Below are 27,795 nucleotides of genomic sequence, written 5' to 3' on the forward strand. Positions count from 1 at the left end.
TAGCAGCACATCAGGGTAGCTCGTGTTCGCTACCTCATTTGCGAGGACCAAGGCTCAAAGCACTACAATAAATATTGAAACTGCATATGCTTATTTAATGTATTTTAAGTACGTTGCATCTTGACTAAAAACCTTCAAAATCGAGAGGAGGGTTCCGCGGCGTTTTACTTTGTACTGTACAAGCTTAATACAGAAGTCTAAGGTGGCCTACACATTTAGGCCCAATTGCATGGCGTTCATAATCAGCCCCGCTGGTTTATCAGTTTTTTGTGGTTGAGGCATATCCAGACGCCAAGGAGTCCGACAGATTTTTGCCCGCGCCAATATTTTTCTGGTGTTAATACGAATACAACTGTTTTGTGGCATCGTTATTCTGACGGTGTGCCATGCCTTCTAGATTCACGGAACAGTCTATCTTTTTTTGTAGGACTAAGAGCTGGTACACGGTGTGCCATGCCTTCAAGTGAAGTTGGTAGAAAAGCCAGGAGTTGGATTAAGAACGTACACTTTTTTATGGTGTATTTCTAATCTTAAGAACCGCACTTTGTTGCGGTGTCTGCAGGGTTTGTTGGACCAGACAAAATATTCCAATTTCTAGCACTGCGACCTTTTCTGAAGCCACGTATTTCTCCCGCATGGGTGGCGAGTCGCAATGTGTCCGCCTGCTTTGTGTACATGCTTCCATGTATAGATCTGACACTTGGGGGTTGAAAGCATTAAAGAATAGAAGAACTTTGTTTGTGACGACACTGTGGGATATTGTACGTTGGCTGAAGGGGCGTCTGTTGTTGAAAATGACATGCTTAGAAGCCAAAATGATGGCACTCTCATATATCATAGTCTCCGACATGTTCAGTCCTATTAGCGCCTTCATGGTTAGTAAACGAACACATCTAGATTATTATACCTCTGACCCTCACGTTCGCGGACTGCGCGCTAGAAGACTGCGATCCTCGAAAAAAAAAAAAAAAAAACGAAGTTCCACTTCCCCCACCTTTTCTAGGCTGTGAAAATGCTCAGCTCTCCATGGCAGCTGAGATGCACGCTGAACGCAATGAAAACGTCGGAATTCGCCGACAGCCCTCTGCGGAAGTGTCTGAGGAAGTTGATTGTCAGCGGATCGTCAATGCCTCCCGCCCTGGTGCGAGAACTCAGAAGCACGTTTCAGCTGGTGGAGCTCCGCAGCGTCTACGGCATGAGCGAGGTTGGAGGCCCGCTCACCTTTCCTCCACCCGGAGATGTCTACGGATTGGACGCCGGCTTTCCAGTTCTGGGAACAAGAATGAAGGTAATGCTGTAGTTCAGAAAAAAAAGGAAACCATGGAAGGGCCTACATTGCGTTAGTGAGACATGCGAGGTGTAACCCCTTTTTTTTTCTTTTGCAAAATTGCAGCATTGCAATAAAATGGGAAAAATTGAAATGACCGGCTTCGGCGCCACGAGTGTATGCACGTTGAACGCGCAATAGGGCACCTAACGATGTCTGTTGTTCTTTTTTCCTGACAGTGCACGTGCTACGTCTTTCCGTAGAGCAGGAACAATCTCCACGGCTATGTAATGCTGCTGACAATCTTCATTAGCTTGCGCTCACCCGCTTGCGCATCAAGACGCGGTCATTCCTTAAGCCACACAGGCTGTTTGCCCAGTGCGATAAAGGTGCGGTATAGGGCGTGCCATTATCACGCAGAAGGTACCGCACGGAATAACCGAATATCTGCAGGTTTACGAACACCTGGCTAAATAATTACAAGCCGATAAGTCACCCTGACGAGCTGACGACATTTTCAAAAGCAGCCTACGCTTTCCTCCCACTGTTTGGGAAAACCTTCGTGATTAGATGTTTAGGAACCAAAAAGACGTAAACTTTTCGAGGCCTTCACGATTCGTGTGACTCGCGGATATACTAGTGTGAACGTTTATTTGATCCCCATTACACAGAAAGATGCAGCTTTTATTAAGTCCTAGGACCATGTAATGAGACAACAACCCTGCCGATCCCAGTAATTATTATATGCTGCGGGGAAAACGTCGCCTCAGTAAGAACTGAACTTCCAATGCCGGGCCACAACTCCCAGCAGTCCGGATGGCCGAAGCCGCCGCAAGGATACATGCAATATTGTCGACACATAAAGGAAGGGGATCATTGAAGTCGTTTTCCCATCAAAACCCATCTCGCGCATCAAATACAGTCATCTCTCTCTCTCTCTTTCTCTTTCTCTGCTCCGATATCCTGTAGTCAAACGTTCAATTTGCGATCAAGCAGCTGCTAGTTTTCGTATTGTCTCGTGGTGTCCATTATGTAAAAGTAAATTGTTTGCATTAGCGTACATCGTTATTAAAATAACGTGATTCCCCCCGATGGAGCTCTAAATAATCCTCAAGCCTAGGACAGGCAGCAAACATAATTACCAAAATATGCTGCAAATGATTCCGGTACATCACTGTAGCGTTAGAGCAGATTTTTGGCAGAGTGTTAAACCACTGCACTTTAAGGGGTGGAAACGAGCTTCGCGGCGCAAGCAAAGAAATTGGTGTTTAGGAGCACACTAACCTCATCCACGTCTGCTGAGACTTGTCGCCGATCCAACGCTTTCACGCTTGACACTTCACCTTCTCCCCTGCGCAACTTATATGCTCAACTTGCAGATAATCGACCCGGTCAGCGGCAACGTTCTGGGCCCGATGGAGCGCGGGGAGGTTCTTTTCGACACGCCCTACAGGAGTTCCGGCTACATCGGCAACCCAGAGGCCACAGCGGCCTTCATCGATGACAAGGGCTGGATTCATACTGGTACGTCAAGATCACGCAGGGCTGTGGAAACACAAGATCGTACAAATGAACCGTTGCAAGACAGGGAATTAGCCTTTCTTCGGTGATTTTTTCGCGCATGTGGGTAAATTAGCCAAATAGCATTTCAATAGTCGGTTCTGTGGGTTGAGTATGATGCCCTATAATTATCGGCCCCCGTGAAAGATCCTCGGGTGGTCTAAATGAGTTTCCAGCCACCTACTACTTACTGTTTCGCGCATGCTAGCGCAGGTGTAACTTCTGGGAATAAAACATCACACTTTTCAGGATATATGAATACAAGCTAGCTGCGCTTTGATGCCATAGCTGTGGCGTAAGCTCAGCGTCCTATGTTTATCCATGCCGAATAACACTGCGTGACCTGGTTCCTCCGCCTGTAGTGTAATCGCAGCCGCTGCCGAAGGTTACGCGAAGCCGCGGATATCACAGAAACGGGAGTGGGTAACTGTGCCACATCAAGTTTAAAACTAATTATTAAGGCGAAGCTTTACAGGGCCGGACGAAAGAAGTCGGGCGGTCCCGTGCACGCAGAAAATTCCCGGCTCTACCAGATGCGCATGCGCGGAAAAGACCAGGTTGGAGACGACTTAGAAGTAAAGGGAGATAGATTGGTAGGGATTATAGACGATGTTGTTATAGCACTGCCGCACCTACCGACACTGGTAAGTGGGAACGGTGCAGTGGAGGGACTGAAACCGACGTGCAAACACCGGCCCCACGTTCCCGCTTCGCTGGTTAACTATCTGTGAGAGTGCACGGGCGCCCTCTTTAATTCTAATGTCCCGCTTAAGGCCACATGTAGAATGTACGCAATGGAAAGCATCCAATTTAATCATCGCGCACTCTACGGGAGGCCCCATATAATCCATGCCTTTCCAAATGCCTAATCGCGGGTCTCCCCAAGGGGCAGTTCTCTCACCACTACTTTTTAATATTACTCTCATTCCACTCGCTCACCAACTCCTCAACATCCCTGCACTTCGTAGCACCATTTACGCAGATAATATCACCCTATGGGTGACACGTGGCAGTGATAACCAGATAAAAGACACCTTACAAACTGGGCTTGACCACGTCCTCACACACGTCACCCCTCTTGGCCTAACATGCTCGCCCACCAAATCTGCCATACTTATCATGACACCTCCCAAAACCCGCCCTCCCCCCAACCGTCAATACGACTATTTGCGAATAAAAACCCCAGCCCTCACACTCACGAGCTAAGAATCTTGGGGCTTACTATCACACACAACAGATCTACACTCCCCACATTCAAGTACATTAAGAAATACACAGCCCAAACTATCCACCACATTAAACGGGTCGCCAACCGCCATCATGGCTTAACAGAACTGGACCGACTACGTTTATTACACAGCGTTATGATCAGCCGCATACTCTACCACCTTCCCTACATGCATATCACAAACACTCAAACAAACGCCCTGGATGTCATGCTCCGCAAAGCATATCGCGCGGCCTTGCTCCCTCCTCGCGGGGCTCTTTCCAATCGCCTTTTATGTCACTAGGCATCCATAACACCATCCCTGAAATCCTTGAGGCCCACCGTACAGCCCAACTCGCCAGACTCTCCACCACACCCACGGGCCATTACATACTCCAAATCACAGGTCATACACCCCTGACAACATCTACTACCCCCCAACCTATTCCTCGCAACATCCGAGCTCTCATCCGCATCAAACCGCTTCCCCGTCACATGCCCCCCATATTCCATGCCAACCGCCGAGCAGCTCCTGCAAGTCATCATGCAAAACTCCACCCCCCTGACAAACACACCATGTACGTAGATGCAGCCAAATACCCACATAAACCGGCCTATGCCCTCGCGGTTACCGGACCTGACATGAATGTCCCGACACACACTGCCACCATCTCCACCTCATGTGCAACTACGGCGAAGGAAGCGGCCATTGCCCTTGCGCTCTCCCAGAACCCCACCCCAATCACCGTCCCATCAGACTCGCAGCAGGCCATCCGGCACTTCTCCAAAGGCTTTATATCCCCCGTAGCCCTCAAAATTCTTCTCCAAAGCCCCCGACCGACCCCGTGCAACTGGTGTGGACCCGGCCCACACCGGCATATGTGCTAACGAGGAAGCGAATGCACACGCTCGAGCTCTTACTTCCCGGGACGCTGTTTCTCGTACACCTATACACGGGCCTCCCGAGACCGAGACCTCCGAGTCTCTCCTCAGTTTCAGGGAAATTACCCTTCATTACCGCCTCCCCCGCCGTACTCTCTCTCTCTCTCTCTCTCTCTCTCTCTCTCTCTCTCTCTCTCTCTCTCTCTCTCTCTCTCTCTCTCTCTCTCTCTACCCCCCCCCATCCACACCTATCCCCCGAGGCTGCCCACATGTGGCGGATACTACAAACGCACATGTTCCCTCATCGTACTCAACTAATACATACACATCCACATCAATTCCACACACCCCACTGCCCCAAGTGCGGTCAGCTGGATACTCTGTATCACTATCTTTGCGAATGTCCTGCTGACCCATATTGCCAACTCCCCTCCTCATCCAACTGGGAGCAGGCCCTGGGCAGCTCCGAGGAGTCCAGCCAAGTGCTGGTCACCTGCCGAGCTCTGGCAGTCGCGGCGGACCTCTGATCCTCCGCCAACCCCCTCGCTAACCCGGTTTTCTTTTTAAAATAAAGCTTTGTTCTCTCTCTCTCTCTCTCTCTACGGGAACCCCGAACGCGGCTCTTGGTTTGTATCACGCGCAGCCAATGTTCGCTGGTGCATTACTAAAGGGTGCAAAAACAACAAAACTTTGGGCCGAAGTGTCCTAGCGTCATTGGGGAAGCGCCATAGACTGCGTAGCATTCATAGTTGAGTGGTCTTCGCCGGGCTTTTTTTTCGAGGCGACCGGTTGGAGGGGCCCCTCCCTGTGCTAATGTGGTTTAAGCCAGCCGAACGCAGTTCTTTTAGCGCGAGTTTCGTTGTTTTGTTTCGCTTGCTTTCGGCGCCGTTTGCGACAGCCCGAAAAAGAATCTTTCTTTTTTTGCATTCTGTTTTTGGTTTGATTGTCACTCACCTCTCTTCTACGCTGTTTTTAAAGCCCCCCTGAGATGGGGTTTTTGTGGGGGTCGATGGTATCGGAACACAACGGCTATTTCTTGAACTAATCTGTGACGTGCTAGTGCGCCCTTGATTTAAGTATAGTGCCTAGAATATACTATAATTTAAGCAATTTTTTACGAGCGTAAAACCATCAGAGAGCTACGGAAAGTGTTTCGTGTCCGTTTCCGTTTATGCTGTACCAGATATTTGTGTTATACCGAAGTGTAAAACCATTACACACCCGACTCGACGCTCACCTGTTCTTGGCGGAAGGATACAGTGAGCGAAGGAGCAACGACGTGGGCGATGCGAGCGCTTAGCGCTCCATTTCTGTATGGTCCCTAGAAATATTTGTCATAGTATCTGGTATGATTTTCATGTTTCATTTGTTTTCTTGGCTGCTGTATCCGAAAGGATTCTTTGCACACTCCTCTGTGTTTGGAACGTAGTCTCGACGTTGCTTCAGTTATGAGGTTGTAACGAACGGCGCGCCAAGGGAGCTCCGTACGGACGTCGAATGCGGGAGCTCCTCACGCAGCACTTTGGCGACGACGGGCACTGCTCGTGATCACGAGGCGCACGCTCATGTGCGCTCACGCTGGCTGAATAAATCGGTTCAAGCCCAAACTCTGTCGCGGCTGATTGTCTCTGCGCCGTTCGCTACAAGGTGAAGAGCATCCGCATCCCGTAACGAAAACTCCTGCCAAAGAGTTTCATTTCATTGCTTCCCATCAAGTCATGATCGCAGGAAAGTGTGCTTTGGTGCGCCCGGCCTTCTGAATGAACCGTGTTGCCTAGTGGGGTTAGCGCGCATTACAGTTTATCGTGTTAACGGAAACAAGAATAGCCGTCTGCCGTTAGGAACAGAAGGACTGCACTCTGCGATTTCTGCATTCTGGCTTACCGGCCACAAACTTAGCGACATCTGGCGAATTCGTCTCAAAGCAAATGACACAAAAGTTTGTTGCCCAGGACTCCTCGCTTACGCTTGCAATAGCTTGAATCTTGGACGTTTTAGATTAAACTTTCACAATACAATACTTTTCTTTTAAAAGAGTCGTATACTTCTGCTCTAGAGCTGAAAAGAATGATGATGATATTTGGGCTGTACCCTTTGAATCAGGTGGGTGTGCCGCGCACACACTAGCCAGGGCAAACGGAAATATAAATGCATGAGAAACATAACGACAACAACGTGGCGCGAACGAGACAAAAAACATGGCACACCAAAATAGGACACTTGACAACACTCACGCACATATGAGAAACAAACAAACAAAAATAAACAAAAGAAATTACGCCCACCTCCCCTCGCGGGAACCCTGGTGTGATGCGACGCTGAAGGGGGTTCCATTGTGCGTTTCCGTTGGGTCGATTATTCGAATTGCGTGAGCAATCGTCGGGCAATGCGACAGAGAGAGAGATAGCGAGAGAGAGAGAGAGAGAGAGAGAGAGAGAGAGAGAGCAAGCGTAGCGCGGACGACCGTCGACTGAGAGCGCGGCCTGAGCGCGGCACTCCGCTTAATGCGCAGCGCGCCCGAAGGAGAGGAGACCGCGGAGAGAGAGGGCGCTGCACATGCGCACAGCGTGCTTGCGCCGCGCGCAGCGCCGCCCACCGGTGGAGTGAGAGAGAGCGCCGCACTGCGCGCACCACAGATGTTGGGGGAGAGAGCGCGCTATCACGGCGAGAGGAGAGGGGGTGAGCGGAGGAGAGACGCAGCTGTGCGGACGCGGACGACGACGACGACGGGCGCAGGACAGGGCCGCCGGCAAGAGATGCTCCTCTCAGCGTCGCATCTAAAAGCGAGCATAAAGGAATGAAGAGTCTGAGAATGTACAATTAACGTCCCTGGGCTGCCGTCACACCCCAGCGTTCCAGGCGGCGCTTTGTACGCGCTACAGCGCGCACGTCCACCACACTGTCGGCGTCCCCGAAGCTGAGAGCTTCCCGCACGGTCAGAAGCGGACCATTTTCGCTGACATTGTCACAGTGTCCGAGACCTGAACAGCTTAAAATCAAGTGTACGATGGACTCGTCACCCTCCCCACAAGCACGGCACACCACACTGGCCACCTGGTAATCGAACGTTTTCTGGCGCACGAGAGTACGGAGGGCTCCCGCACGAGCCTCCAAGAGCAGCGCGCTCCCCAAGATGTTGTCGTACAGCTGGCAGCCACCGATCGAGGTCTTGTGCTGCGCGTAAACCACCAGAGTGGGCTTTTCCCGCACAGCCCGCTGCCACATCGCCTCCTCTTCCTCGCGCACTCGACGGCGCGTGTCACGTGTCCAGGCTGCGGGCGTGTCCACAGAAACAGGCTCGCGGAAGAAGCCGTACTTCTCCAAGAAGTACATACGGCGCGCCCAATTTGTGCGGGCGCAAGTCGCTGCCAGATACTCGAACACGCGTCGCGCCCAGCGCTCGCGATGCATGAACTGGAGGCGACCGCGGTACGACAGCTTACTAGCTGCCTCACGTGCTTCAAAGGACGACCAGCCGAGGTCTTCCTGTACCGCTTCATTGGCCACATACCGATGACATCCTGCAGCGGTGCGTCACACTGCTCGCTGCTGTCTCTCGAGCCATTGCGGAGTGGACGTTGAGAGGCTCACCACAGCATTCACGAACGTGAGAGCCGGCACGTGCACCAACTTCCACAGGTCACGCACCATGAGGAAACGGTTGCAGCCCCACAAGCTTCGGCGGCGAAGAATGCACTGGCCACGAACGGCAGACTGGCGCACCTTTGCCTCGTGGTGTGAGTACATGGAAGCACCGGCAGAAAGCACTACGCCCAGGTACTTATAAGACGAACACATGCTTATTTCTTCCCCGCCGAGGGTAACTGCTGCGTCTCCGATGGTTCCCGCGAAGGTAAGAACCACAGACGTCTTGTCGCTGAACCGGAGTCCAAGCTGTGTTACCTCAGCGAAGCAGATGTCCAGCAGGGTCTGCAATTCCTGCGAGCACTCCGCTATAAGTACCAGATCATCGGCAAATGCAAGCCCTGACAGGCGGTATTGCTCGTCCGCCCCAGTGGTGCTGTACGTGAGCCGAAAACCGAGACCACATTGGAGTAGTTTCCGCTCAATACTTGTGACATACAAGATATACAAAAGCGGAGAGAGCGGACACCCTTGACGGAGGCCCCTAGTTACAGGGATTTGGTCTGACTGATTCTAACCAAAGTGCGCTCAGGCGGTGTTGCCCTCGTAAACTCGTTGGACTGTCCGCAGCAGCGTTTCCGGAAGCCAGAGACGACTGAGTTTCTGGAAAAGGGGGCATGGGGGACAGTGTCGTACGCTTTTTCCACGTCCAAAAAGCAGCACATTAAAGAGCGCTGCTCCCTGATCGCGATTTCGGCACACTGTGTTAGTATGAACAGGTTATCGTCTAGACGACGGCTGGACGAAACCCGTTCTGAAGTTCGGTCAGGAGCCGTTCGGACTCGGCCCACCCGCTCAGCCAGTCCTTGAGGGCGCCCATGAAGATGCGGTACATGGCGCTGGTAACTGTGAGGGGTCGACAGTCTTCCAGGATATCGGCTTGACCACCTTGCTTTGGTATAAGCGTCAGCCGACCTTGATGCCACTCTTCAGGAATGGGTTCACCCTCCAGAATGCCGGTAACAGCACCGCCAGCTGTTCTCGTGTCGCTGGCCCGAAGCACTTTAAGAGTCGCGCTGGTCCTGTGGCCGCACGAAAGCTGAGTCGAGCCAAGACACGGTCGACTGTTATGCTGGAGAACGCCCAGCGGAGTTGCGATGCTTCTAAATCAACGTCATGCGGGGTTAACAAATACCCATGACTCCTTCATCTGCAGCTGGTGCGACATTGGTGGAATCAGCATCTATGAAGCCCAAGAAGCGACGTCGACGCCGCCATCTAGTGGGAACAATTAGCACCAAGTAATGCATTAACCAGAATTCACGCCTACGCTAGATATTTCGCCATAAAATGAGTAAAATAAATTGTAATATTTTCGAAGTTACCTGAATATAAGACGAGGTATTTTTCCAAAATGTGCGGTCTCAAAGTCATACCCCGCCTTATATTCGCAGCTCAGTATCTCAATATGTCGATTCTGGTGTCACAGTTTTGGTTTCCACCTCCCAATTATTTCCAAGCATCCAAAAGAGCCCGACGACACTGTTGAAAATGTAACAAAAATTTTAGGGCGCAGCCCTTTGGCGGCCGTTTCTGGGCTCAGCAGCGTCACCGTCCTAACTGAGTGAATGATGAGAAGACGACGGTGGAAGAAATGCTGTTCCCGAGGACGCGGGTTCGATTCCCGCCAGCGGTAGCCGTTTTCCTGATGGAAGAAACATCTCCCTCGCGAGGGGCACGATCAAATGCAGAGCATTTCCGGGGGCGCACGGCGTTAAGTAGTTTGCGTTACGTTAATGTTGTTGCACTTGTGGCAACTGCTGACGAGAGAGCGCGGCGATGAGTGCGTTCCAGCCTCGCCGACACCCGCCTTTATCACGCCACGATCGCGCCGAGAGGGCGCACCTGCGAGCGATGCGGACTACTACGGACGCCTAGAACGGGTGACATCGTGAGTTCAAGATATGCTCTGCATTTAAAAGATTTCAGAATAAAACGCATAAAATTTTACACGAACGCAGGTTGCAGATAGTAATTACCGAGTTTCGGCAACTGCAAGGGTATTGAATAGTTCGCGATACAGCAGAGGCCATGGCAGCAGACGCCTTCGACCATGTCAACGAGCTGAGCCAGCAGTAGCCGTTCCAAGCCAGTAGTAGCCGCAAAGCTTGTAAACAAGTCGGGACGCCATTTTGCATTTTTAGTTAGAGCTCTCGGCGTCCCTGCTCCAAGATTTTCTTTCTATGTGCTTGTTTTACGCGACCAGCGCAATGGCGAGTCGTCGTTGCCACTACGATGCAGCCTTCAAGAGGAAAGTCATAGCAGAGGCGGAAGTCACTGTAAACTGCGCGGAGGGTCGAAAGTTCGACGTTCTTGAGAACAAAGTGCGTCGTTGGCGCAAACAGGAGACGTCGCTCTTATCATGCGCCGCGACGAGGAAGGCTTTCCGTGGCCCACCTAAGGGGAGCGTTTCCCGAAGTGGAAAAAGTGCTGACGGACTTCGTCAAAGAGAGAAGAGGCCGCGGTTTGGCCGTTACTACCGACATCGTGCAGATGAAGGCGCGCGAAATCGTGAGAGAGCATGGCCTTCCCGCTCTCAAGTTCAAAGCCAGCCGGGGCTGGGTGCAGAAGTACATGAAGAGGGCCGGGCTTTCGTTGCGAAGGCGGACCTCCGTGATGCAGAAGTTGCCAGGAGAGTATGAAGAAAAACTAATTTCCTTTCAAAGATATGTTATCGGCCTGCGGCGCGACCACGACTTCCTACTTGGGCAGATTGGCAATGCCGACGACACTCCGATTTTTTTTCTACATGCCGTCGGCCCAGACCATTCACCAAAAAGGTGATCGCCAAGTGAGCCTGCGCACTACTGGCAACGAGAAGGCTCGGATAACTGTGATGTTATCCTGCACGGTCGATGGGCGGAAGTTGCCCCCCTTTATCATCCTGAACAGAAAGACTATGCCAAAGAACGAGGTGTTCCCGCAGAACGTCACATTTGTTGCCAGGAGAAAGGGTGGATGATGGAAGAGCTTTTTCTTGACTGGATAAAGACGGTGTGGTGCCGGAGACCAGGGGCACTTCTCGCCCGGAGGTCAATGCTGGTGCTCGACGCCTTCCGCGGGCACCTCACGGAAGGTTTGAAGAAGAAGCTCATGGACAACCAGACGGAGCTGGTTGTCTATCCGGGGGGCATGACGAGTCAACTACAGCCATTTGACGTTTGCCTTAACAAGCCCTTTAAGGCACACGTCAGACGGCTGTACAACGAATTGATGGCGTCTGACACTGTGGCCCTGACGCCGTCGGGACGTCTGAAGCGGGCGTCCCAGTCTATGCTCGCCCAGTGGGTGGTCGACGCTTGGGCAGCGATCCCCGAAGCCCACGTTGCGGCATCGTTCCGCAAGTGCTGCATTTCAAATGCTCTTGATGGTGCCGAGGGTGCGCAAGTGACCTCTGAGTGCGCAAGTGACAAGGAGGATTCGGATACCACCACCCCTGAAAACAGTTTCTAAGTTGCGCTTTCGTCTTGCTTCGAATAAAACCCGTTGTGTGCAGATAGTTCATGAATAGTTGGTGTCTGCTTTGCTGAAAAGTAAGGAATTTAGTTCCCTTTTTTCTTTTGTTATTTCGCCTTATATTAGTGTGCAAACTTTTTTCTTTTTCTTGGGTCCCTCAACTCCTCCCTCGCCTTATAATCGTGACCGCCTTATATTCGAATAAATACGGTACCTTGCCCAACACGATTTTAAAAGCGTGAAAGAGCTTTGCTAGTTCATAAACGGATTTGAACCATTGGAAGCGTGGGAGGTTGGAGTACAGGGGCGGAGATTTTGCGCGCTCTTCTGGAAAGAAAAAATTGTCAATTGTCGTACCCCTGATCATCATTTGATGATGATGGTTGGTGTTTAATGGCGCAAGGCCGACGAGGGCAAAGAGCGCCAGAGAAGTTATTTAATGAAAACAAGTGATTACCACAAAAGCTATGTATAAAATGTGTAAACTGGACATAGTAAGATCAATAAAGATAATGGTGATGGCTGGTGTATAGGGCCAGATGTGATTACGCATGATAGGAAATGAGGTTTAAAAACTTAACATCTGACAAATATTTAAAAACGCGTTTCACAGAAACCATGGCATCGTCACCTAGAAACAGAGATGGGTGTAGGGGAATATGTTGTCTGTAGAGTTCTCTGAAGTGTTTGTGTCGTGTTGTGTCAAGTGCCTTGCATTGTATGAGTATGTGGACTACGGATAGGCCCTCCCCACACCTGCTACACAGGGGTCTTGGAGATCCCGTGAGCAGGTGCGAGGTGCGTTACATGCGTATGGCCTATCCGTAACCTAGCTAAGGTAACTTCAATGTGCCTGTTGTGTGAGTCAGTAATGTATTGTCCCAAGTGTGGTTTTATTACGTGTAGTTTGTTGTCTGTCTGTTCGCTCCAGTCTGCTTGCCAAGTTTTACGGAGTTGTTGTCTAATGTGTGGCTTGAGGTCTGTGTAAGGTAGTGTTGCCATGTCGACTGTGTTTCGGAGTGCAGCATTGGCGGCCATTTCATCCGCCACTTCATTACCGCCAATGCCAGAGTGGCCTGGCACCCAACACACAGTCACCCCAAGGTTTGAAGAATAAGCTACCATAATCGTTTTGAAGATAAGATTAATGACATGGTTTTTTGATGACTTTCCGGATGATAATGCACGGACGACGCTCAAAGAATCTGTATAAATGACGGATGTAGGAATATGATGTTCAACTATGTGACTTACAACTAGAAATATGCCATATGCCTCTGCTGTAAAAATACTTGTATTAACATTCATTGTTTTACATGCATCAAAATTGGGCCCATGCGCAGCACAAGACACCGCAGTGGACGTTTTAGATGCATCGCTGAAAAACTCTGCAGCCCTGTATTTATTCTGCAGATGCATGAAATGCTGCAAAATCCCACTTCTTGGTGTCCTGTTCTTGTTGTATTGTACGAAAGACAAGTCACATGCCACAGGACGAAGATGCCATGGTGCTACAAGATCAGTGTGAGATGATTTGAATGTGTCTAAGAGGGAGACGTCATGAATAGTCATCTCGTCCCTCACTCTCTGCGAGAAAGGAACAGCAATGGATGGGCGGTTTAAAAAGAGTTTAGTTGTGGACGTATCATTAAAAACCGGTTTAAAGGGATGGTTATTTATTGATGAGATTTTGGAGGCATATAGGAGGTCAACATAAGTTCGCTGGTACGCTAAGCACCATTTGTCGCACTCTGCATAAAGACTGTGGACAGGACTGGTACGGAACGCCCCACAAGACAGGCGAAGCCCTAAGTGAAGCACTGGGTCGAGCATTTTAAGTGCTGTTTTTGTGGCTGACCCATACACAACGCTTCCGTAGTCCAACCGTGACCCTACCAACGCGGCATAAAGTCGAAGCAGGAGTTGTTTGTCTGCACCGTACGATTGGTGAGACAGGACTTTTAGAATATTCATTGTTTTTAGGCATTTTTGTTTAAGTCGTTTTATGTGGGGTATGAATGAGAGTTTCTCGTCAAACACCACACCCAAAAACTTGTGTTCTCTTTTTACTGGAATCGAGTCACCAAAGAGTTTTACGTCGGGATCGGGCAGGATGCCCCACCTTTTTGAGAATACAACGCAGGTACTTTTAGAAGGATTAAGTTTAAATCCATTTTCATCTGCCCAGCGAGAAAGTTTATTTACCCCAAGCTGGACCTGACGTTCATAAATGGATATGTTACATGATTTGAAAGATATTTGAACGTCATCTACATACATCAAGCAGGATATGGTTGGCGGCAGTGCCTTTCGGAGAGAGTTCATCTTAGCTATAAACAAGGTGCAGCTCAATACGCCACCTTGAGGCACGCCATTCTCCTGCACGTGAACATTTGAAAGTGCCGAACCGACCCTGACACGAAATGTTCGTGAAGACATGTAACTACAAAGAGTGTTCAGCATGTTACCCGAGACACCAAAAGCTTTTAGGTCTCTAAGAATGCCGTAGCGCCATGCTGTATCATATGCCTTTTCAATGTCAAAAAATACTTTCATACAGTATTGCTTATGAATGAATGCATCCTTTATGTAGGCCTCTAGAGAAACCAGTTGATCATTTGTGCATCGCCCCGCACGGCAGCCTGCCTGGCAGCCCTCGAGAAGACCATTGTACTCAAGAAAGTACACGAGCCTACGGTTTATCATCTTCTCGAGGAGCTTGCACAGGCAGCTTGTCAAAGCAATGGGCCGGTAACTGGAAGGAGAGGAAGAGTCCTTCCCTTCTTTTAGGAAAGTCACTACTATGGCCTCCCTCCAAGAGCGAGGAATGTGCCCCGAAAGCCAAATCTTGTTATATAGGTGGAGGAGTGTTAGAAGAGTGTCTGAGTGTAGGTGCTGTATCATTGCATATGTGATGTTGTCTGGGCCTGGAGCTGAGGGTTTACAAGTGCTCAGAGCGGTCCTCAGCTCATGAAGTGAAAACTCCGAGTTATAAGAGGAGGTTGACTTATCATTATCACGTAAAGACTTCTTTTCAGCCGATTGTTTGTGTTTCATGAAAGTGCTAGTGTAGTGTGCTGAACTGGACACGTGTTGGAAGTGTTGTGCGAGTGTGTTAGCCTGGTCTTCCAGTTTGTCCCCTGTTGTACTGACCAGGGGCAGGCTGTGTGTCTGTTGTCCTTTTAGTTTGCGTATTCGTGTCCAGACTTTGCGAGAGTCAGTGTAAGAGTTTATGGATGTTACGAATGAGCGCCAACTCTCTCGTTTTGCCTCACGGCGCACACGTTTTCCCATCGCCTTAGCCCTTTTGAACAATAAAAGGTTTCCCGACGTGGGGTACCTGCGCAGGATACCCCACGCCTTGTTCTGGGCCTCTCGCGCCCGCCTACAGTCCTCATTCCACCACGACCTCCGCTGGTTGCGCGGGGCACCAGAGGCGTGGGGAATGGACTTTTCGGCGGCGTCGAGGATGTGCGCCGTGAGGAGTTGGGTAGCTTCTTCGACGTGTAGGTGTCCTATGGATGTGTGGTGTAGTTTGGATGTCTCTGTAAATGTATTCCAGTTAGCTCGTGCTTCATTGAACCTATTATGGGAAGATGGACTGCATGGGCCTTTACCTATGTATGTGAGTGAGGTGGGGAAGTGGTCGCTACCGTATGGGTCAGTGCCCACACCCCACTCGAGAAGACGAAAGAGAACTGCGGAGCCAATCGACAAGTCAAGACATGAGTATGTGTTGTGTCCTATGTTATGGTATGTAGGCTGTTTATTGTTGAAAAGGCATGCTCCTGAAGATGTAAGGAATTTCTCTATAAGGCGACCTCGGGCATCCGTGCGAGAAGAGCCCCAAAGAGTGTTGTGAGCATTAAGGTCGCCTGTCAGGATGTATGGTTCGGGCAGCTGGTCAACCAGCGCCTCGAAGTCAGAGCTTAAAAGTGAAACATCAGGAGGAATGTATATGGAGCATACCGTTATGAATCTATTAAATATTGTTGTTCGAATTGCCACAGCCTCAACGACAGTGTTCAGAGTGACAGGGTGGCATGCTAAAGATTTCTGGGCAATTATGGCCACACCCCCAGAAGAGTGCGTGCAGCCATCCCTGTCCTTTCTGTAAATCAAATAACTATTCAAGAAATTTGTGTTTTTGGAATTCAGATGTGTTTCCTGGACACACATTACACTTGGCTGATTGGCATGCAGAATCTCATACACGTCGTCAAGATTATTCAGAAGGCCTCTGCAGTTCCATTGAACCATATTTTCTCTTCCCATTATTATGTGTTCAGAGCTGGAGTGTGATTATTTATGTAGGGTCTTTCGGGGCTTGCACTCTTGGAAGGGGTTTTCTGGCCTTCTCTACTGACCTGGACGTCGCAGCCCGTTCCTTGCGCTGCGATGGAAGCCGGAAGGGCTCGACGTCCATGTCGTCATCTGAAGGCAAGGGGGTGCCCAGCGGACTGGGCCCCCTTGGCGTGGTACCCTTTCGGGTGTTCTTTGCCTGCGCTGCCAGTGCCGAAGGCGTGGGGAGCACCACAGGTGGCACAGGCAGTGAGGCGGGGGAGGGGGTCGCTGCGACTGCCTCCGTCTCCATCTCCGTGCCCTTGCATGTGCTTTGGGCCGGTGGAGAGGAAGCAGTGGATGCAGCGGCATCCCCAACAGACGTTGTTGCCACCACAGCCGCTGCTGGGTGAGCTAGCGGTGCAGAGGCTGGTTGGGCTGCCTGGGGCAACCCTGGGGGGGGGGGGCGGGGGCGGGACCAAGTCCGACTCGCGGTACTGGGTCCCCGCCGAAACTAGACGCCGCTCCGCCCCCCGGCGAGCTGCGTCGGCGTACCTCCCCAGGGGGAAAGAGGCGAACCTCTTTCGCGCCTCCGGGAAGGTGATGTTTTCCGTGACTTTGACGTTGATGATTTTCTTTTCAATTTTGAATGTCTCGCAGGCTCGCGAATACGCGCCGTGAGGTCCTTTGCAATTCACACAAAGCAATTGGTTAGAGGGACAATTATCAGAGTGATGACCTTGTTGCACGCACTTGGCGCAGGTTAGTTGGCCCCGACACGAGTTGGTACCATGCCCGAACCGCTGGCACTTGTAACAGCGCCGCGGATTCGGGATGTACGCTCGGACAGAGCACCGGATGAATCCTGCATTGATATGGTCTGGAAGAGTTGCACGGTCGAAAGTGAGAATTATGTGCCTGGTAGGTATTTCCTTATTGTCTCGTCTTATGTTTATCCGCCTGACTGCCGTCACACCCTGATTTCTCAGGCCTTCTAGAAGATCGACTTCCGTCTCGTTTGCCAGATCTGACTCTGAGATCACGCCCTGTGAGCTGTTGAGGCTGCGGTGGGGCGTGACCTTGATGCCAAGATCGGCAATACGGGTCTGGCTCAGGAGGCTTGTGGCCTGTTGCTGGGTGGTGACTTCTACCAGCAACTCTCCAGTTCTTTGCTTTTTGGCTTTGTAGTGTTTACCGATTATTCCTTCTATGAATTTTGTAGTCAGAAAAACGGACATTGAGGCAACTGGCTTGTCTTTTTCAATGGATTCGATAATCAAGAATCGGGGATAGTTATCAGGTTTCGGGAGAGTGAGAGTTGGAAGGGGTGGGTACGTAACATCGGTGCGGCCCCTTTTCAGGGACCGATCGGGTTTGCGGGGGGGTTTTGATTTATCCATGTGGCATTGGAAAAAAGTAGGGGACGGGGGTACTTTCGTCTCAAACCTTACCCTAATAGCTTGAGAGGTCCCGGAGCTCCCTGCCTGGTGAACAGACAGAGAGCCCATCCGCCGGAGCTTGACCTGGGCTCCGACGGCCACCGTTCGTGGTTTCTAACCCTCCACCTATAAACACATCGCCACGGTTGGATCCAGCTTATGTTTGGGGGCTCGGGGTCCGCGGTATCGCCAGTACCGTCACCATGAATACTCAAGGTGCCCCGTGCGGGGCCCTGATCATCATTTAGCAAGAACGCCAGAGAGAGAGAGAGAGAGAGAGAGAGAGCTCTTAATTAGAGCAAAGCAGAGAGGTCTGCCGGCATGTAAACGCCGACATGCTACTCTGCGGAGTACGGGAGGAGGGAAAAGTTGTAATGCGTTTGCGCAATGCGGTTGCTGTACAGTAAAGTTCCGAAACAACGCCCACCGAAAGTGCAGTGATATCAAGCGAAAAATACGATATGGGCGAACTTTCGGGTCAGGTGCGAAAAGGACGAAAAAATTCACAGCATATCCACGGGGTGAATGATGATGAGTGGGCGAAGCTCCTGAGGGGAAATCATCGGTAAAACCGTGACTCTTCAGTGAAAGTTCGCCCACTACATCTGTGTCCGAACGTAACGTCTAGAAAGTCTCGCTTAAACCGCGCGTCGGCACCTTGGGGCTGAGCTCGCCTGATGCGTTTTGCAGACGCCTCACGAGCTCTCACTGCATCGGGGTCTGCCTGCCGATACGCGCGCTTTCTCGCCGCTTCCCGTTCTCTGACGTTTTGGAGATCCTCTTCGCGCCGCAGCCGTGCCGCTTCGCGTACGGCAGGGTCCTCGCGCCGTTGCCGTGACGCTTGGGCTTCTCGTTCTCGAACGCTGGGATCTTGGCGGCGTCGTCGCGCAGCCAGACGACACGCTTCGGCCTCCCGCTCTCGTACGGCAGGATCTTGGCGGCGGCGTCGCGCAGCTTCACCGAGCGCTTCTGCCTCGCGGGCTCGCACATCTGCAGCCTTATCCATCGGGCGACTCCGAGCGCGCCCCAACAGCGAACGGATTTTATTACAACGCTCCCCGCCATCTAGTAAACAATCTAAGAACTAAACTAGAGGTAGCCACGCCATCTAGTAAACAATCCAAGCGCATATTTTCATCATATACAAGTACCGCCATCTAGTAAACAATCCAGGAACTAAACTAGAGGTAGCCACGCCATCTAGTAAACAATCCAAGAACTAAACTAGAGGTGGCTACATACATACGTCGAGGATGGACAGACCCACGCCTTAAGGAGCTTCGCCCCTAAAAGTGACCGCATCAACACATGAATACATAGATTATTCGCGTTTATTAATTTTTGTTCGCTCATCGGCGCTAAAGCCACCGATTTTACGGGGTGGGCGATCTTAGGGGTCTTTCAGTAAATTGAATATTTTACCCGTAAAGGGGCATGGGGGATGTTTCGGGGGTAGCCGTTCTCTGGGAACTTCCCGGTAATCAAATGAAGACGCGAGCGTACAATTCGCCGGCGCAGGCAGCTCGCAATTACAGTCGCTAGAAATTTTAGCCACTGTATCGCTATGTAGCGACGGTAAGAGTAAGTTACTGTTCACGGTAACTGTCGCGCATGCAAAGTCGACTCCCGCAATCACGGTATACGCAGTACCTCCTGCTCACAGCCCGTAAAGACTGGGAAGCTAGCTCAAAAAAAAAAAAAAAGGGCGTCGTCGTCCCATGTGTGACCTACTGGATGAAGTATCCTTGGTAACGACGACGCTGTAAACCAACGCGGGTAGAACCGCCGCCGTCAAAAATCGCGGACATTCCGGTGGTCAACCATGAAATGAGTGTTTCGCCTCGGGCGTGGTCGCACTTCTACGTCATCGCAAGCCGCCGAGCCAACAGATAGTTCTGTCACGTCGGGGTAATAACTTTTGTTAGCGTGAGTGAATATGCTTACTATTTTTGGACTTGCTTCTACAATATCTATAGAGTAGATTTCTGACGCAAACAAAACCACTTTGAAATCCATCTCAGGGCCCCTTTAACTTGCGTTTTTATTATTGTTCGTAAAAACTAATCCGAGGGCAATTTTTATTATAAGCACGTTGCAATTATCATGTATGTGCTTATGTCTTTCTTTCAATCAGCTTAAGTCTACCTGCGGGCCAAGCAAGGTTGCCGTGTACAGAGTATGAACCGTGCTACCAGCTTAGTAGTTCGAGAAGGTTTTGCCTTTGTGTAATTTGCTTCCAGGCCTGATATCAGCAGCGAGCAGCGGAAAGCGAGAACGTGCAGCGAGAAAACGTGCTGCACGAAACGAGTGGTTAGAAATTTGTTTGTAATGGCGACTGCTATAACTCACACATCGGCGGATGCCACACACATGCGGGAATCGGCGTAAAGCGAAGCTTTCAATGGTGTTTACATAGTCAATAATGTCAGTTGTCTGAACGTCACAGTGGGGTTGATGTAGCACCGTTTGAAATGGGCGCGTGGTCCTCGCGACAAAACTGGTTTGAGTCGCAAATGCGTGTGGCATTTCCGTTCGCTCGTCGCCTCAGGGCGTAGCTCTCACGACGCTCGTCGTCTTTCATTTCTGCCTCGCGTTGTTGTCTTTACTCGCCTATTCGAGCCAGCGTATGGAACGTACACCCAAGAGCAAAAGTTTACGGACCACAAAAGCAGCAGTTTTGGGTTATTTTTCTGCCGCGATGTCCGGTATTTTTCATTACTTCAGTGACTGTAGGCCTATACCTCTCGTCTGCAAGCTTGTCGGGCTGCTAACGGAAGAGAAATAACCTAAAATTGCCATTTTCCTGGTCCGTAAACTTTTGCTCGTGGCTGTACATTCGCCGTCTGCGCCACGTTTCGGTGTTTGCGAAGACCTACCTATTCTGCACGAAACGGCTTTCGGACCTGGATGTCCTTGACGCTGCGGGAGCGTTCTTGGGCGATTTTGCTTCCGCGTGCCAGTGCTCTTCGCGGCGGCATTCGCGGAGACGAGCGCGCCATCTGGTGGTTTTGTGAGAAACCCAGGATGCTCCTTCTCGCCAACGTATTGGGGGGAAGGGGGGGGGGGCGATAAGGAGGAACCGCCTGGCACAAGCGGGGCATTCAGTGAGAGGCACAGCAGCCATTAGAAAGACCGTCGCGAGAGAGGAAAATAAAACTTCGCTTCAAAACCTAGTCTCTTGTTATCAAGGCTTATGGGAAACGAGCGTGGGCCTTATTGCGGCGCAATTTTGCGGTACAGTTAAACCTGGATATAACAAAGTTGGCAAAAATGTCCAATTTTTCGCCACATGCAGGTTTGCGTTATACGCGCAGGTCTCGGGTTAAGGCTTGCGTGAACAAAGCAGAAACGAAACAAAAATTCCAGACATCAGTGTAGGTGAACTTCAAGGATTTATTTCTCAGTAAAAAAACTGAGTGCTTTGCGCCTGCTGCTTTCGCATGAACTTATGCACTATACCGCGCTCCAAAGACGCGGAGTCACTCACCCCCGTATCCACAAACGCAATCTAAGTATCACTTTTGACTTTTGACACTTACGGCCCTTTAATGCGTTTGAAGCACCAAACTTAGGCTGAAAGGCCGCCTTTTCTAGAACCTGGTGTTCTTTTCCGTGCTCAAAATTGCTGAGAGGGTGCTAGCTGTGATACCGTACCGGGCGGCGTCGTTCTTCTGTCTCGCTGGCGGAGAGGGCCTTTAAAATTGAGAGCTCGTCTTGAAAAAACAAAACTTTACCGGCAGCAAAACTCGTCACCGAAGAACCGACAGCACAGATAGGAGTGGAGACGCATGACTACACGCCCACAGTCAGGCCTACCACCTAACCGACCCCGCACCCACACGCGGAAACGCACGGTGGTTTGCTGTGCGGGCGAAATTCGCTAAATTAGTGCATTTCTCCATATGATTTTTCAGAAAAAGTACAAAAGACAATGACTCATCAGCGTAGCCAATTCGTTACATTGAGGGTAATCATCGCACCCCTTCGTTACATACAAATCGCAAACACATGGACTCTAATGGTGGTGGCAATGGAGAACTGAAAACAAAATTCGTTAAATCCAGGGATTTGTTATATAGAGGTTCGTTAAATCCATGTTTAAGTGTATTTAAAATCTCTGACAAAATCTGAGCTGCAATGTCGTCTAGTATGGTGCCGCATTTCTTGGAGTGATGATTTAAATAGGTCGCAATTCAAACACATGGTCCATTCGTCCCCCAGCTGACATTGGCTACTACAACAACGACGGAAGGCTGTTCCTTTGCGGCCGCCTCAACGTCGTCATCAACTGCTTCGGGAGGAGAGTGTATCCGGCCGAGGTTGAGTGGCATCTACTCGATCACCCGGCAGTGGAGCAGGTATCCGTGCTAGGGGTATCCTCTCCGGAGTTCGGCGAAGCACCAACCGCCATAGTCGTTTTGACACACGGCTACTCTCCCGACGAGCTGCTTGCCGAGGAACTGAAGGCATTTGTGGCTGGTAAGCACGAGCTGACGATGCTCTTAAATTTCGTAAGCAATATTTTTGGGCAGAAAGGGCTATCATCATGACGCCGCTCTGCGTGAGAATGCTTATGCTTGACACCCTGTCAATGCCTTGCGTCTTCTTGTTACCGAGGTACATTTTTTGCGGAGACTTTATATTCCCCATGTGGCGAAAACCCGGTGTTGTCTACAGTGGATGGCTGGAACAACCCTCGTGGCGCCCATTGTCTTCTCAAAAACACAAGTGGCCCGCACGGGAATCGAACCCCGATTCGCGTGGTAACTGTCAAGTGACTTATAGACTACTCAACGCAGGCGTCACACGGGGCACGGCTTTTGAGGTACGCCTTTAGATAAGGTATCAGACTACCGCCACAGAAGGAATAGTCAGCAACGGCGGCTATTTGGGTGCTTATCAGTGTGGCGAGATTGCCGCATCTACGGCCGCGCCGCTAACTTCGACCGGGTCGTTTGTAAACAACGCTGCGAAGATGCAGCAAAACGGCATCTTCGTACATACTTCTGCTCCTGAAATGCTGATACACGCGCTATCATTGATTCGCATTCGAAACGGCGTCAATCGCGCGCAGCCGCACAGCAGAGCGGACAAGCTAAGCCTACCAGAGTTGAACGATTCAAATTCATTAAAAACAAAATGGCGGCGTCCATGAACCGTCACTGTGTAAACAATTGTCACTTGATGCGAACGGCAGCACGGAACAATTGGCGAAAAGAGATCCGGTACTAGTACCCGTGATCGAGGGGAAGCCAAGATTAGAAATAAAACAAAACTAGAGCGCGCCCCTCACAGCTCCACACCTCCCCAGGAGAAGCCACCGAGCTTTGGTATTGAAAGCACGTAAGTGGTCTGAAGTGCTCGTAGAAAATTTCCTGCTAAGTTTACAAAACTTGGCTTTGTCGCACAACTGCTCGGTCATGAGGGTAAGCCAGCTTCACCGGACGTTTCGAGTTTAAAAAGTTAGGACAAACCCGCTTTGATTCACATTGACACCATGGCCTGACAGACGTGAAGAAATGTGAAGGAGAGCGATTGAACTGTGCGAAAAATGGCGTCAGGGACATCAGGAATGCCTTTGGAGACCCGCATTACTGAACCGCATAGGAAGGTGTTGGACCGGGAGAGGGGGCATTTGTAACATTTCAGGCATTTGTAATAGCTTGCAGTGTTTTAGCAGAGCCTAGAGCTTAAGGGTGGGTTGGGGGCGGGGGCTGAAACCTTCTTGTGACGCCATGGGACGTATTGTTTTTGCTTGTCGGCGGGGGCTGCCGTTTCTCATTTTTGCTTTGCACTCGCCTTGTGGTGACCTTTTCCACCAGGCAAGCGCCGCTACTACTGCCTACAGGTGACCAGTCTGAAGACGATGAAAGATTCTCCCTTCCCCGCTTGTTTGAAAATGAAATCTCTCTATCTCTTTCACACCCACACACAGGCAAGCACGCTCGCGCGCACACGCACGCACGCACACACGCACATACTTCGGCTGGCGTAGTAGGTGGGAACGAACGCTTGTAGCTCCACTACAAGAAGCCAAGGGGGCCCATGTGGGAGGTTCCTTGAACTCCTTCGGGCGTGGTCTGGCACCGCTGGGCTCCCAACAGTCAAAAAACAGCTGCGCCGTCTGGTTGCCCGGTGCCTGCCGTCGAGACCGTGCACAGCGTAGGCGCGTCCTGTCAGTACAGCACACATGCCGCTATAGCTCGCTTTTTGCAACAGGTATCTGCAACAGCTGGCGAAGGTACGCACATTGGGGAATTGGTAGAGTGGGTAGGCCAAATTTACTAAAGTGATGTTGACGAATTGTTTTTCATTGCATTGAGTTATATTTCGGAAGCAGTTGGTATCCATTGCCATCCTGCAAGCAGCTTTTGTGGCCGATTTCGGTTTGCAGCCAGATTGTACCGCCCACATAAACTTGGAGGGTATTGTATTATAAAAAATCCCCGCACCTCCCCGAGGGGGATTGTGAGTATGCAGAAATGCATTGGGTGCACCGATGAGTGTGATGCGATTAATGGCGAAGAGAGAGGCGAAAGTGTGAGCGTAATCATTTATTTTTTTCTTTTCCCACACCCGTCATTTCCGCTTCGTTATAGAGAAGCGTCTTCCCACACCCGTCATTTCCGCTTCGTTATAGAGAAGCGTCTTCGAGACCGCGTTGAACGCAACCGCCAACTGCAGAGGATCGTTCACGTCAAAGTCGTCGGGAATCGTTTTGAACTCACCGTCAGCATCATCGACGTCGTCTTCCTGCGGTTCCTCTCGTTCGCCGCCGTCATCGAAGTGATCGAGCCGACTCCAATCGACCCGAACGTTGATGGCGCGATACAGCGGGGTGTGTTCCAGGTGCTTGAGCCAAGCCAGGATGTTGCCGCGCTTCACCAACCCGCGCTTGTACGTTGCCGGACTCATCAGCCCCCGCTTGATGTGAACGTCGAACGCAACGTCCTCGGGTACCATGCGAGGAAGGCACCGCACAACCTTCGATACGTCGATGGGCACGTTCACCGCCTGTCCCTTGATTCCAAACTGCCCGTTGCCTCGAGTCAGCCACCTGATGCTCATGAAGGGGAGTCGAGGCGCGATGAGCCGCTCTTCGACCGGGTTACACCCGTCATTTCCGCTTCGTTATAGAGAAGCGTCTTCCCACACCCGTCATTTCCGCTTCGTTATAGAGAAGCGTCTTCGAGACCGCGTTGAACGCAACCGCCAACTGCAGAGAATCGTTCACGTCAAAGTCGTCGGGAATCGTTTCGAACTCACCGTTAGCATCATCGACGTCGTTTTCCTGCGGTTCCTCTCGTTCGCCGCCGTCATCGAAGTGATCGAGCCGACTCCAATCGACCCGAACGTTGATGGCGCGATACAGCGGGGTGTGTCCCAGGTGCTTGAGCCAAGCCAGGATGTTGCCGCGCTTCACCAACCCGCGCTTGTACGTTGCCGGACTCATCAGCCTCCGCTTGATGTGAACGTCGAACGCAACGTCCTCGGGTACCATGCGAGGAAGGCACCGCACAACCTTCGATACGTCGATGGGCACGTTCACCGCCTGTCCCTTGATTCCAAACTGCCCGTTGCCTCGAGTCAGCCACCTGATGCTCATGAAGGGGAGTCGAGGCGCGATGAGCCGCTCTTCGACCGGGTTACACCCGTCATTTCCGCTTCGTTATAGAGAAGCGTCTTCCCACACCCGTCATTTCCGCTTCGTTATAGAGAAGCGTCTTCGAGACCGCGTTGAACGCAACCGCCAACTGCAGAGGATCGTTCACGTCAAAGTCGTCGGGAATCGTTTCGAACTCACCGTTAGCATCATCGACGTCGTTTTCCTGCGGTTCCTCTCGTTCGCCGCCGTCATCGAAGTGATCGAGCCGACTCCAATCGACCCGAACGTTGATGGCGCGATACAGCGGGGTGTGTCCCAGGTGCTTGAGCCAAGCCAGGATGTTGCCGCGCTTCACCAACCCGCGCTTGTACGTTGCCGGACTCATCAGCCTCCGCTTGATGTGAACGTCGAACGCAACGTCCTCGGGTACCATGCGAGGAAGGCACCGCACAACCTTCGATACGTCGATGGGCACTTTCACCGCCTGTCCCTTGATTCCAAACTGCCCGTTGCCTCGAGTCAGCCGCCTGGTGCTCATGAAGGGGAGTCGAGGCGCGATGAGCCGTTCTTCGACCGGGTTCAGATCGGGAAGATGCGCCGGCCGAGGAGGATAACGGTAGCCAAAACTCACGCAGCCCTCCTCTTCGCAGCTTCGTCTTCTTCTCCTTCTTCTTCTTCAGCGGTTCCCTACGGGAAGATGACGATGGTGGTTGAACGCGAAGCTATCTCGTGATGGATTGTTTGGTTGGCCAATCCCTAGGAGCATCATGCCACAATCATCATCAGACGCGCTGCGCACGCCGGCCAAGGGACGCACGACAACCCCCGACTATAATGCATTTCTGCATAAAAGAAGCACGTTAAAATCTTGTCGGTATGGTATGGGAGCTCTAAACTTCAAATGCTCGTCGAAAATTTAGACGTGAGAAAGTGAAAGAAACGGGGGGGGGGGGGGGGGGTGGAGGGGAGGGGTAGGGCATCGGTTGGCTGACGGGGTGGGAGCCCTTTCCACGCCCTCGCTGTGGTGCCATATAAGGTGATTAATGTCAGTTCAGTTACCGTGCCATACCAAACACTGGTAGAAGGGCTGACGTCATCCGGCCGCGCAACAGTGACCGGCGAGCTAGGCCGTTCTGCGCGGCAGCCAAATTCCAAGCAATACCATTCCAATGGTTGCAGTCTAAAGTCAACACGCTTACGTGGAAAATTTAAAGAGTAACCCGCACCAATTTATCCACAAGACACGCGTAAACTTAGGCTGCAGCAAAATTCAAAAACCTTACTCGCGGCGCCTAACTCGAAGATGCATTCGGCGCCCTCCAATTGGACATAAATACCTTCACATTCACAACTCATCACGAGTGCTTAGGTGTTCTCGGATATTGTTTTTCTGAACGGGCACTGAAGCAGCACTTGCGGCGGTGTGTAACTCTTTTAGTGCATTCCCCCGGTAAAGAGAAGTCCCACTAGACAACACATATTACCATGGTCCCTACTGCTTCCACTTACCGAGGTGTATTTCCAATCTCGCAGAGCGGCTGCCCCTTTTCCAGCAACTGCACGCAGGGGTGTACTTCGCAGACAAGCTACCCATCAACATAATGGGAAAAGTGAGAAGAAGCCTGCTTCCAGATCTTCTAGGAACCTTGCGCCGGATGGACTGCGCCGAGTTCTCCTTCAAAAACTTGAAATAATAAGGGCAGACGGGAATACAGCGGAAAGGGCTGGATAAGTTGCTTCGTAGCCTTACTGATTAAATTCCTCGTTCCCACGTCCATGTTTTACCCGGACTAGTGCAGATGTCTTGTGTGAACTGAATAATTTCTCCTTCTGTAATTATATGCAACATATATAAAAAAATGCATGCTTTCCGCACTCCATGCTCTCCGCACTGTAGAAACAGTGCAGAACCATGGGCCTGAAAATTAATACGCAGAAAACCAAAGTAATTATCAATAACCTCAGGACAGCACAGTGGTTTGAGATAAGTGGCGAGGCAGTGGAAGTGGTAAACGAATATATCTACGTAGGCCAAGTTGTGACCCCGGATCCCAACCATGAGGCAGAGATAATTAGAAGGATAAGAATGGGGTGGAGTGCATTCGGCAGGCATTCTCAGATAATGAATGGCAGCCTACCATTGTCCCTGAAGAAGAAAGTGTATGACAGCTGCATCTTACCGGTACTCACATACGGGGCAGAAACTCGGGGGCTCACTAAGAGGGTTCAACTTAAATTGAGAACGACTCAGCGAGCAGTGGAACGGAAGATGATAGGTGTAACATTAAGGGACAAGAAGAGAGCGGAATGGGTCAGGGAACAGACGCGTGTTAAGGACATATTAGTAGAAATTAAGAAGAAGAAATGGACGTGGGGAGGGCACGTAATTCGAAGGCAAGGTAACCGTTGGTCATTAAAAGTAACAGAGTGGATCCCTAGAGAAAAGAAGGGT

At 51.0% G+C, this 27,795-nt stretch overlaps 1 protein-coding gene across 1 annotated transcript; it reads left to right on the top strand.

The window, feature by feature from the left end:
- Positions 1 to 1,007: 1,007 nt before the first annotated feature.
- On the top strand, positions 1,008 to 27,054 carry LOC144167481 (luciferin 4-monooxygenase-like). Its single transcript, XM_077696736.1, has 4 exons — positions 1,008 to 1,288; positions 2,647 to 2,791; positions 21,959 to 22,216; positions 26,877 to 27,054. The coding sequence occupies exons 1-4, from the start codon at positions 1,013 to 1,015 to the stop codon at positions 27,035 to 27,037; spliced, it is 840 nt and encodes a 279-aa protein (XP_077552862.1). The 5' UTR covers positions 1,008 to 1,012; the 3' UTR covers positions 27,038 to 27,054.
- Positions 27,055 to 27,795: the final 741 nt, after the last annotated feature.

Source organism: Haemaphysalis longicornis, unplaced genomic scaffold, assembly GCF_048455015.1.
Source record: "Haemaphysalis longicornis isolate Haplotype H1 unplaced genomic scaffold, Haemaphysalis longicornis Haplotype H1 scaffold_2, whole genome shotgun sequence".
NCBI classification, from domain to species: domain Eukaryota; kingdom Metazoa; phylum Arthropoda; class Arachnida; order Ixodida; family Ixodidae; genus Haemaphysalis; species Haemaphysalis longicornis.